The 12,895-nt window shown below is 38.6% G+C and overlaps 1 protein-coding gene across 1 annotated transcript; it reads left to right on the top strand.

The window, feature by feature from the left end:
- Positions 1 to 11,481: 11,481 nt before the first annotated feature.
- LOC126076429 (olfactory receptor 6C4-like) lies at positions 11,482 to 12,423 on the top strand. Its single transcript, XM_049884948.1, has one exon. It carries the CDS (start codon positions 11,482 to 11,484, stop codon positions 12,421 to 12,423), a length of 942 nt encoding a protein of 313 aa, XP_049740905.1.
- The last annotated feature ends 472 nt before the right edge of the window (positions 12,424 to 12,895 follow it).

Here is a 12,895-nt window from a genome sequence, read left to right as displayed (position 1 = left end):
TGATATGATTCTTTTAATTTCAGTTGGGTCTGTTGTGATGTGGCCCTTCTCTTTTCTTATTCGGGTTGTTTCCTTTCCTGTATTTCTTTAGTTAGTCTAGCCAATGGCTTATCAATTTTGTTAATTTTTTCAAAGAACCAGCTTTTGGCTTTGTTAATTCTTTCAATTGTTTTTCTGTTCTCTAATTCATTTAGTTCAGCTCTAATTTTTATTATTTGTTTTCTTCTGGTGCCTGATGGATTCTTTTGTTGCTCACTTTCTATCTGTTCAAGTTGTAGGAACAGTTCTCTGATTTTGGCTCTTTCTTCTTTTTGTATGTGTGTATTTATCGATATAAACTGGCCTCTGAGCACTGCTTTTGCTGTGTCCCAGAGGTTTTATAGGAAGTATTTTCATTCTCATTGCATTCTATGAATTTCCTTATTCCCTCCTTAATGTCTTCTATAACCCAGTCTTTTTTCAGGAGGGTATTGTTCATTTTCCAAGTATTTGATTTCCCTAATTTTTCTGTTATTGATTTCCACTTTTATGGCCTTGTGGTCTGAGAAGATGCTTTGTAATATTTCGATGTTTTGGATTCTGCGAAGGTTTGTTTTATGACTTAATATGTGGTCTATTCTAGAGAATGTTCCATGTGTGCTAGAAAAAAAAGTATACTTTGCAGCTGTTGGGTGGAGAGTTCTGTATAAGTCAATGAGGTCAAGTTGGTTGATTGTTGTAAGTAGGTCTTCCGTGTCTCTATTGAGCTTCTTACTGGATGTCCTGTCCTTCTCCGAAAGTGGTGTGTTGAAGTCTCCTACTATCGTTGTGGAGGTGTCTATCTCACTTTTCAGTTCTGTTAAAATTTGATTTATGTATCTTGCAGCCCTGTCATTGGGTGCATAAATATTTAATATGGTTATATCTTCCTGGTCAATTGTCTCTCTTATCATTATGTAGTGTCCTTCTTTATCCTTTGTGGTGGATTTAAGTTTAAAGTCTATTTTGTCAGAAATTAATATTGCTACTCCTCTTCTTTTTTGCTTATTGTTTGCTTGATATATTTTTTTCCATCCTTTGAGTTTTAGTTTGTTTGTGTCTCTAAGTCTAATGTGTGTCTCTTGTAGGCAGCATATAGACGGATCGTGTTTCTTTATCCAGTCTGAGACTCTCTGTCTCTTTATTGGTGCATTTAGTCCATTTACATTCAGCGTAATTATATATAAGTGTTTAGTGTTGACATTTTGATGCCTTTTTATGTGTGTTGTTGACAATTTCATTTTTCCACTTACTGTTTTGTGCTGAGACGTTTTTCTTTGTAAATTGTGAGATCCTCATTTTTATAGTATTTGACTTTATGTTTGCTGAGTCGTTAGTTTTTTCTTGGTTTTTATTTTGAGTTATGGAGTTGTTATACCTCTTTGTGGTTACCTTAATATTTACCCCTATTTTTTTAAGTAAAAACCTAACTTGTGTTGTCCTATATCGCCTTGCATCCCTCTCCATATGGCAGTTCTATGCCACCTGTATTTAGTCCCTCTTTTTGGTTTTTGTGATCTTTTACATATTGACTTCAATGATTCCCTGTGTTGAGCATTTTTTTTTTTTAAATTAATCGTTATTTGTTTTTGTGATTTCCCTATTTGAGTTGATATCAGGATGTTCTGTTCTGTGAGCTTGTGCTGTGCTGGTATCTGATATTATTGGTTTTCTGACCAAACAATATCCTTTAGTATTTCTTGTAGCTTTGGTTTGGTTTTTGCAAATTCTCTAAGCTTGTGTTTATCTGTAAATATCTTAATTTCACCTTCATATTTCAGAGAGAGTTTTGCTGGATATATGATCCTTGGCTGGCAGTTTTTCTCCTTCAGTGCTCTGTATATGTCATCCCATTGCCTTCTTGCCTGCATGGTTTCTGCTGAGTAGTCTGAACTTATTCTTATTGATTCTCCCTTGAAGGAGACCTTTCTTTTCTCCCTGACTGCTTTTAAAATTTTCTCTTTATCTTTGGTTTTGGCAAGTTTGATGATAATATGTCTTGGTGTTTTTCTTTTTGGATCAATCTTAAATGGGGTTCGATGAGCATCTTGGATAGATATCCTTTCGTCTTTCACGATGTCAGGGAAGTTTTCTGTCAGCAGATCTTCAACTATTCTCTCCGTGTTTTCTGTGCTCCCTCCCTGTTCTGGGACTCCAGTCACATGCAAATTATCCTTCTTGATAGAGTCCCACATGATTCTTATGTTTTCTTCATTTTTTTAAATTCTTTTATCTGATTTTTTTCAGCTATGCTGGTGTTAATTCCCTGGTCCTCCAGATGTCCCACTCTGCGTTCTAATTGCTCGAGTCTGCTCCTCTGACTTCCTATTGTGTTGTCTAATTCTGTAATTTTATTGTTAATCTTTTGGATTTCTGCATGCTGTCTCTCTATGGATTCTTGCTACTTATTAATTTTTCCACTATGTTCTTGAATAATCTTTTTGAGTTCTTCAACTGTTTTATCAGTGTGTTCCTTGGCTTTTTGTGCAGTTTGCCTTATTTCATTTCTGAGGTCATCCGTGATGTCTTGAAGCATTCTGTAAATTAGTTTTTTATATTCTGTATCTGATAATTCCAGGATTGTATCTTCATTTGGGAAAGATTTTGATTCTTTTGTTTGGGGGGTTGTAGAAGCTGTCATGGTCTGCTTCTTTATGTGGTTTGATATGGACTGCTGTCTGCGAGCCATCACTAAAATATAAAGAAAAAATTTTTTTTTCTTTTTTTATATATATATATTTTTTTATATATAGTAGTGATTTATTCTATATTTGCTCACTGAGTCTTATCTTGTCTTGTTTTCTTTCAGTATACGTGGATGGGCTACTAGATTGTGCTGTCTTAATTGTTGTAGCCCTTGACTTACTTATGACCTATTACCAGGTGGTTTGGGCTGTTGCCAGATATATATATGCCTGAGTCTATTCACTATTCTTGTGTAGAATCTGATTTTGGGTCATCAAGTGTGTGCTGCACCCTAACACCTATCCACCTTGAGAAGTAGTGGTGATAGTTGTGTGCACCAGATTCTATTAGCAGCTAGGGTTCACACTCCAGGGGGGGCAGGATGCTGACAGGCTTCCCCAAGTGTCAGTGAGGTAGGTGTGTCTCTATTCCTAAAGCACCTTGGTGGGTGGGCTCTGCAGCTGTACCTTAGGCCCCCAATGCAAGTACCTCTACAGATTGGTAGGGGTCACCCTCCTTAGACCCCTAAGGCAAGAGGCTAGGTGGTCTGGGGGGAGTTTCAGTCCTCAGTTCCCTGTTGTGGGTCAGTTAGGGCTCTGTTGAATAAGCAGAGATATCAGACCTGGGAAACTTGTTTTTCCAGTAAATCTGCTAAAAAAAAATGCAGTCAGATCCCTATCAGAAATGCCTTTGCATTATAATAGGCACCTTGTCCCCTGTAGGGATGAAAGCCCGAGATATGGATCATATATGCTTGGCTGGAGCTGTTTCTGTGTTTTTAGTCCAATTAGGGAAGGATTTTTGGTCCCTGGGTTTTTTGTGGTTGCTTCTCTCAGGCTGGAAGAATGGGTTAGGAAAAGACCAAAAAAAAAAAAAAAGAAAAAAAAGAAAAGCCGCAGAGGCGGAGCCGTTCTCCCTCTGGCTCAGGAAATTCCAATGTTAATAAAGCCGCCTGGGAAGGGGAGGGGAGGGTTCAGGAAAACAGGAGAGAGTAGCACCGCAGGATATAGCCAAAGTTGCTTATCTTGCTTGGGATGACTATTTTATCTGAGATTCCCGAGGGACGTGTCGCCTATGTGTGCTCGCTGGGTAGAGATTTCTCCCGAGGGTCTGGCCCGCAGAAGCCGTGGTCAATTCCTCCGCTGCCAGTCCACAGCCCAGCGTCAAGGTTCCCTGGCTGGGAAGCTGCACTCCTGGCTCCAAAACCAGTCACTGCCTCCCGGGGACTTCTCCTCCCTGCAGCCCCGTCACAGTGCCACCCCTGCAGACTGGCTGGGCCCCTCCTGGTGTTAGTTCAGGGGGGTAGGGCTGCACCCCTTGTTTGCACTGTCACAGATGTTGTTTTCAGCTCCCCTGCACCCAGTCCTAAGCCCGGCACCAAGGTTACCTGACTGGGACGCTGGCTCCAGGCTCCGAAAACAGTCGCTGCTTTCCCGTAGTTGTTCGTTCTCTGTCTCTGTCACTCAGGTCAACTCTTTAAATCTGTGTTTTTTGTTCAGGGTTCGTAGATTGTCGTGTATGTGATCGATTCACTTGTTTTTCTGAGTCTTTGTTGCAAGAGGGATCCGAGGTAGCGTCTACCTAGTCAGCCATCTTGGCCCCCTCCCCAATAATATTTTATTAATATAATCATTTGTTTAGGTGAAGGGGAAGCTTCTGGAGTGTTGGTAAGTTCTGTTTCTTGATCTAGGTGGTGATTACACAGACATGTTCACTTTTATTTAATGTGACAAATCACAGTGAATGATTTTCTAATGTTAAACCACCCATGTATTCTGGGGCCCACTTTGTCACAATACACTACTATCTTTTCATATACTGCTTCATTTATTTTGGTAACATATTACTTATTATTTTTGCATTCAAATTATGATTCAATGTTAGTTGCTACATTAAATAAATATTAGTTATTCCAATAGATGATTAGAAAATGCTATAAAAATTCTACATTTATTCAAGATTAAAAACAAACTTTTGGCCTTTAATGGACAAAGTTGGAAAAAAACTGAGCAACAAAATAGATAAGGTAGGATTGGATTATAAACCAAAGGAGAAAATAAATATCCCTAAATCCATATTGGAAATCCTGGTGTGTAGTCGTTTAGAGTTTGGCTGCTAACCAAAAAGTCTGGCAGTTTGAATCCACCAGGCACTCCTTGGAAACCCTGTGGGGCAGTTCTACTCTTTCTACTCTGTCACCATGTCTACTCATGGTCACTATGAGTCAGAATCAGGTTTTGTTTTAAGTCCATACTGATATTAATAAATAAATAAGTGGGGAGGAGAAACTGAGCTCCTGTGCAGAATTCCAATTAATTTATATAGATTATCAGCCCTTAAGGGGTGGGGGGGGGCCGGGGGGGGGACACTTAACTGGGTTGTAAAAGCTGAGACACACTAGGTCGATCTAGCTCCTGGGGAGATTTATTTACAAAACAAATGGCTAGAGTAAAGAGGAGAATCTTTCCGGAAGGGAGGGGAACAGCTGCTTCCTTTCCCTTTATAAGCAAAGAAACACCATTTTTCCTCATCCTTCCATGGGATGCCCAGCTATTCACATATGACTCTTCACCTGGCTCTCACCAGGTCATGCCAGGGGTAAGACTTGGAGCAAGGGGGACCACTGCACTTATTTACTGTGAGGTAACAAGAAATCTTTCTCTGGTCCACAACAGCTCATGGGAGCATTCAGGATAAAACTAACAGAGATAAATATTAAATATCCAACAACAGAGTATTAGAATTTTAAATATTAGTTTCGATGTGAAGTAATTGTGGATACCATTTAAAAATCAAGTAGTTATGAATAAATTAAACAAAATATATGCAAGGTTTCATAGAGGAAAATATTTTATTTTATTTGAAGACATTTTAAAGATCTAAATGCGTGGAAAGGTATGCTATGCTTATGGGCTAGAAGACTCAGTGTCTTAAAGATAGCAATTCTCACAAGTTTACTACAGATTCAATGCAATCCCAATAAAAATTCCAGTAGATTTATATGTGAAGGTTGATAAGCAAGATTTCTGGTTAGTTTCAAAGGACCAAAAGTAACCAACACACTCTGAAAAAAAATTAAAAAATTGAGAGGAATTGCTCTATCAGAGGTCAGTAATTATTTGAAAACTATGTTAATTAGGATTGCATGATACTGGTACAAAAATACATAAATAGCCAATGACATGGAACTGAACCCAGATACTGACCCATGCCTATGTGGGTCCTTGATTTTATGGTGAAGGTATCACTAAAATGGGAAAGGCAAACTTATCAACAAATGGTGTTGGGAATATTTGGTGTTCATATGGGAAAAAAATGAAAATAGACATGAATTCAGGAGAAATGAATTTCAGATAGATTATAGGCACAAATTTGAAGTGCAAAATATTAAGTTTTAAGAAGATAATATAGGAGAATAGAGTCATGGCCTTGGGATAGAGAAGGATTTTTTTTAAACCACAGCAAATAACTGGTAAATTTGACTAGATTAAATTCAGAACTCTGTTCATCAAAAAGGAGCACAAACAGAGTGAAAAGAGGGAGAAGATATTTCCAACAATCAAAAGATAATCATATTTAAAATATATAAAGAGTTCTGAAATACCACAAAGAAAAAAAGGTGTATAATCCAAATGAGGGGAAAAAGTGGGCAAGAGGAATATAAATGGCCCTTACAAGTATAGAAAAACTTTCAACTACAATAGTAATCAAGGAAAAAACAAATTAAAACCACATGTGTTCCACTCTATATCAGACAGAGAAGTAATGATTGACTGAGAATACCAAATGAAGAGGATGTGAAGCAGAAGGAAATTGGGCACTCTAGAGGTGGTGACTCCCACATTTCTGTCAGTTTGTCCTACTTTGGGGGCTTGCATGTTGCTGTGATGCTGGAAGCTATGCCACCGGTATTCAGATACCAGCAGGGTCACCCATGGAGGACAGGTTTCAGCTGAGCTTCCAGACTAAGGCAGACTAGGAAGCAGGACCTGGCAGTCTACTTCTGAAAAGCATTAGCTAGTGAAAACCTTATGAATAGCAGGTCAGGAGGGATCAGTTCCTGGAGAAGGACATCATGCTTGGCAGAGTACAGGTTCTGCAGAAAAGAGAAAGACCCTCAACGAGGTGGACTGACAGTGGCTGCAACAATAAGCTCAAGCATAAGGACGATTATGAGGATGGCTCAGGATCAGGCAGTGTTTTGTTCTGTTGTGCATAGGGTCGCTATGAGTCAGAACTGACTCGACGGCACCTAACAACAACGGAGGTGGTGATTGCTAATGGATGTTAGCAGCTGTTTCTTCTCATTTTTAGTCGTGCCACATCAGCAAATGAAGGCCCTGAAAGCATTACTCTATCCACATGATTAAGGTCAACTCTACTTTGAGGAGGCAGCTCTGCCCTACTTGTATTTTGAGTGCCTTCCAACTTGAGGGGCTCGTCTTCCAGCACTACATCAGACAATGTTTTGTTACTATCCATAACATTTTCACTAGCCAATTTTTTTTAGAAGTAGGTCACCGAGTCCATCTTCCTAGTTTGTCTTAGTCTGGAAGTTCCACTGAAACCTATCCACTTGTGTGACCTTGCTGATATTTAAAGTATCCGTGGCATAGCTTCCAGCATCACAGCAACACTCAACCACCACAGTACAACAAATTGACAGACAAGTAATAATGGTAAGGTGAAAATTACACAGTATGTTGTTGTCAGGTGTCATCAAGTACGTTCTGATTCATATCGACCCTATGTACAAAGAACGAAACAGTGTGCAGTCCTGTGCTTTCAGCATGAATTACACCTCAACATAAAGAAAACAAAAATATCCACAACTAGACCAAGAACCAATGGCATGATAAATGGAGAAGATATTGTAATTGTCAAGGATTTCATTTTGCTTGAATCCACAATCAACACCCATGTAAGCAGCAGCCAAGAAAATCAAATGACATATTAACAAAAAAAACCCACTGCCATCAAGTCAATTCCAACTCAAAGCGACCCTATAGGACATATTACATTGGGTAAATCAGCTGCAAAAGACCTTCTAAAAGTGTCGAAAAGCAAAGATGTCACTTTGGGGACCAAAGTGTGCCTGACCCAAGCCATGGTGTTTTCAATCTCCTCATTTGCACGCAAAAGCTGCACAACAAATAAGGAAGACCAAAGAAGAATTGACATCTTTGAATTACAGTGTTGACAAAGAATATTGAACAGAACATGGACTGTCAGAAGAAATAATAAATCTGTCTTGCAGAAAATGCAGCCAGAGTGCTCCTTAGAACCGAGTATGGAGAGACTTCGTCTCACATACTTGGTTATCAATAGTGACCAATCCCTGGAGAAGCACATCATGTTTGGTAAAGTAGAGGGTCAGCAAAAAAAAAGAAGACCCTCAACAAGAAGTATTGACACAGTGGCTGCAATAATCGACTCAAACATAGCAATGATTGTGAGAATGGGCAGTGTTTCATTCTGTTGTACACAGGATTGTTATGAGTAGGAATCGACTCAATGGCACTTAACAACAACAGAGGTGGTTATACTCTAAGTAATTCAACTACTTTGAAATCAGTTTGGCTTTAACTAGTAAAGTTGAAGTTACACATATCCAATAGCCCAGCAATTCTGCTCCTGGATATATTTCATAGAGAAAATTTTGGACATGTGCAGAAGTATAGCTGCCCATTTCATAATTTCCAAAAACAGAAAAAAAAAAAAAATCGACTGCATGAGTCAATAAATTGTGATGAATTCATAAATGGAATACTATAATGAAAATGGATCACTCACAGCTACAAGCAACAACATGGATGAACATTAAACATAAAATTGAACAAAAGAAGCAAGACAGGAAAGAGTACATGCAATGCAATGCCAGTTTTATGGAGTTCTAAAACAAGTAACACTAAACTACATTGCTTAAGGATCCATATTTAAGGGAAAAAATGATAAATGTAAGCAATTTAGCCTATTAAAATTTCCTCATGTATAAATGGAGATAAAAATAAGATCAGGCTCAAAAGATTCCTGGATGATTAAGTAAGTTCATGCATGTAACAGGCTCAGCCCCTGCTTACAAGTAAACCAAAAGCACTTAATATGTTTTTAGCCACATATGTTTTCTCCTTCTTTGAAAATGATCTTTGTACTTTATTTTTGTAACGCCACCTGATGAACAAGGTGAAAGGAATGGATAGAAACAGTGGTTAATGAAGTAATATGTTTATATTTTGGGGTGGGTGGTGGATGGGTCATTTAATCACAATTTGAGAGATGAAATGATTTCTGATTAATTTGCAAGTAATATATCTGGCCACTCACCCTTCTACAAATTAGAAAAAAATTCCTATTAGTGTCGATTTTAGAAAAGTAGGAAATATTTTCAGAACGTAGCTTTGTCAGTGACTCTCAAAATTGTGTTACCGATGCAGTGGCATATTTCAATAACATGCAAGTGATAAGTTTTTAGAACAGTACTCAGAGATTCTCGCCCCATTGCTCTCCACTTCAGACTCTCAAACTGTGACTGATTTTCTCACTGCACCTTTAGAAAGGTCTCTTTGGACCTTCTTCCTTCAGAAATATTCACAGCTTGTTCACAAAGCCATCAACAATTGAAGTTCATTAGCACCTTCTTGACTTGAGTCCACTGGGCATCTTTCCCTTCAGGAAATTATTCCCCCTGTGTCTGTCCTAAAAGAAGGCACTCTAGCCAACAAAAACTCTGCAAAGAAGTCCACCTTCTGCCTTTAAGGACACCAACATAATTTATCCAAATCAGAAAACAGGGGATTCTCAGTCTTTCCAAGTCGTCTCTTAAGTCTATCAATGCTAATTTTGGTTTTTTTTTGTTTTGCTTTGCTTTGCTTTTTGGATCCTTTTAAATAGATCTTCCCTCTCTACGTCTATCTCTCAGGAACTTAGAGTTAACTCTAGTTTGAATTATTTAGATTAATAGAAAAACAAACAACCCTCTTCTTATCTAGTTAAGCCTTACAAGGTTTGTGTACTTCCCTAAAGAACACGGCAGGATATGGTCAGGTAATGTACACAAGAAAAGGGTTTTTTTTTTTTTTTTACTATTTAGAGACTCTCATGTGACGCCTTACCTGTGAATCACCTCTTAGGATCAATAAGGTAAGCAACCGTTGTAGTCATTCAGATTGTGAAGAGTATGAGCACTTTGTTTCCAGTTTCCAAAATCACTGATACTGTCATCCTGTGGACATGGACCATGAAATTAAACCACTGTGAAATTCTGAAGAAAACCCAAAGTCATTGCCAAATCATACAGGTAAGGACAACCAGAGAAGTGAAAGACCCAAGAGAACCAGGACAGAGCTTAACCTTACTTGGCCCCTTGGAATGCAGGTATGGCTGTCCTGGAAAGATTATCAATAACAGCTGAGAAGATATGACTTTTATAACTACTTTTACATATGGATTAGAGGTTCCCTTGGAATGTCCTTTGTCACAAGTATCTTCATAATAATAAAATTATGAATAATTGCCAAAGACATGCCAAAAAGATAATACTACCAAAATTTCTTTCCTTGGAAACCACTAATTTATCTCAAAAGGACGGCTGTCGTCAACAATACTGGTGTCAATTTCCTGGTCTCTATGTTCTAAGAATAGTGGAAACATACATGTTTGAGGTCATAGTTAACCTCTATCTCTAATTATCATTCAGAAGTTTTTCAAAACTTTGAGCAAGATCCACTCTAAATACATGTACTCTAGCCACCACAAGATCTCGCTTCCCAGTGGCATGCCAAACCAGTGTCCAGAAGACTCAGAATGTGGCAAAGAAACATAAGACTATATGCTGATTAATATAATTTAATGATGGCTGAACTCTGGATATGTATGGGAAAAGACAGTATAAAATGAAAAAGTCCTGAAACCACAGTCTTAAAATCCTAAAGACCAAATAGAAATTCACTCTGAAAAATGTGACAATGTAGCAAAATACCAATTTTGGATTTGGGGTCTGCAGCATTGCGAGTATTGGGAAAATATCCAGAGGTTACTTAAAAAGGAAGCCAGGAAACTAGACTGTGAAGACGAGGGTCTGTTACAGATATATGATGAAGCATCAGATAGTATATAAAGGGGACTATAGAAAGAAGAACAAACAGAAGCATTTCTACCAAGAGCACAGAGGTAAAAAAGATAAGGGAAGTTAGAGAAAAATGATTTAGACATAGAAAATTCACAAATATTTCTGAAGAAAAGAACAGAGGGTAACATTTATACACTAATTCTTCTCCTCAAAAATTATTGACAAACTCTTCTCTGCTAAGTGCCCAGGAATAGGTCAAATTGAGAAGAAAGGACGAGGACTTTATTAATAATGTTACTTGCACAGACAACCTAGGATTACAAGGAGCTAAGCCCAGTCCAATAGGACATTGGTTATGGGTGAGTTGGATGGGGGATAATAATATGAGTTGATTCTGTTAGTTGCAATCAAATTCACCTCTCCCACCCTGAGAAGGAGTTGTGGTGTCACACTGGTTAAGCACTCAGCTGCTAACTGAAAGGCTGATGGTTAGAACTCACCAAGCAGCTCCACTGAAGAAAGACCTTGCGGTCTGTACCCATAAAGATTACAGCCTTAAAACCCCTGAGGGGAAATTCTACTGTCACATGAGGTCGCAGTAAGTTGAAATCAAGCTCATGGTACCTAACAACAACAACAACAGCACCCTAAGAAACTTCAGTTTTCATCACTGATCTCACTTTTCCCTTTAGATCTACCAAAAGTCAACAATGAAAAACCAGACCAAATTTACTGAGTTTATCCTGCTGGGTCTCACAAATCAACCTGAACTCCGGGTGGTGATATTCGTCTTTCTGTTACTCGCCTACATGCTGAGCATCCTAGGAAATCTGACCGTCATCATACTTACTCTGGTAGATCCCCACCTCAAGACTCCAATGTATTTCTTTCTCCAGAATTTCTCCTTCTTAGAAATTTCCTTCACATCTACTGTCATTCCCAGATTGTTGACCAGCTTGACAACAGGAAATAAGGTCATCAGCTTTGCTGGCTGCTTGACTCAGTACTTTTTTGCTATACTCCTCGGGGCAACAGAGTTTTACCTCCTGGCCTCTATGTCGTATGACCGCTATGTGGCAGTCTGTAAACCCCTGCATTACTTGACCATCATGAACAGCCAGGTCTGCATACAGCTGGTGTTCTGCTCCTGGATGGAAGGAGTCCTGGCTGTCTTACCCCCAGCTATCCTGATAAGCCAGATGGATTTCTGTGCCTCCAATGTGCTGAATCATTATTACTGTGACTATAGACCCCTTGTGGAGATCGCCTGCTCAGACACAAGCCTCTTACAACTGAGAGTCATCCTCTTAGCTGTTTTGACTCTGGTGGTGACTCTGGTGGTGACTCTGGTGCTGGTGATACTTTCTTATACACACATTATCAGGACCATTCTGAGGATCTCTTCTGCCCAGCAAAGGACAAAGGCCTTCTCCACTTTGTCCTCCCACATGATTGTCATCTCCCTTTCTTATGGCAGCTGCATCTTTTTGTACATTGGCCCATCAGCAAAGAAAGGAGGTAACTTTGACAAGGAAGTGTCTCTACTCATGACCTCAGTTAGTCCCTTGTTGAACCCCTTTATTTATACCTTAAGGAATCAGCAGGTAAAGCAAGCTTTCAAGAACACAGTAAAAAAGATTGTGAAGTTCTAATAATTGAAACTCACGATTTTTAACTAACAAGTATTCTAATAAATATTTGTTAAACATCTACTATGTTGCAAGTGATAGGCTAGGCACTGACAATAGAAGCATGAGACGCATAGTTCCCAATTTCTAGGAACCTTCAATTTAATGTCCTAGAGAGCTATAAATCAAATTATAATCAAATTCATTAAATGCTATTACAAAGAAATAGCTGCGATCTCATAGAAAAGATTTGAGACAAATAATTTTACTCTTGATTGCAGAAAACATTTCACTTGGGAGGTAAAATGTGAGAGACAAAATACAGTTTGTTATGGGAGTAATAAGAGGATATGAATTTAGAGTAAAAGGCAGAGAAACGATCATGAAGATGTTTTATTTCACATTAAGAAGTTAGCTGAGCATCGTTGACCCAAGAGAAATTATAAAAAGGGAAGTGATATTACCATATTTGTCTTGGGGAGAATATAGATTTGAG

The sequence above is a fragment of the Elephas maximus genome, chromosome 4 (assembly GCF_024166365.1).
Source record: "Elephas maximus indicus isolate mEleMax1 chromosome 4, mEleMax1 primary haplotype, whole genome shotgun sequence".
Lineage (NCBI taxonomy): Eukaryota > Metazoa > Chordata > Mammalia > Proboscidea > Elephantidae > Elephas > Elephas maximus.
Note: the sequence above shows the minus strand (reverse complement) of the source record. Positions and strands in the feature narration are given on the sequence as shown.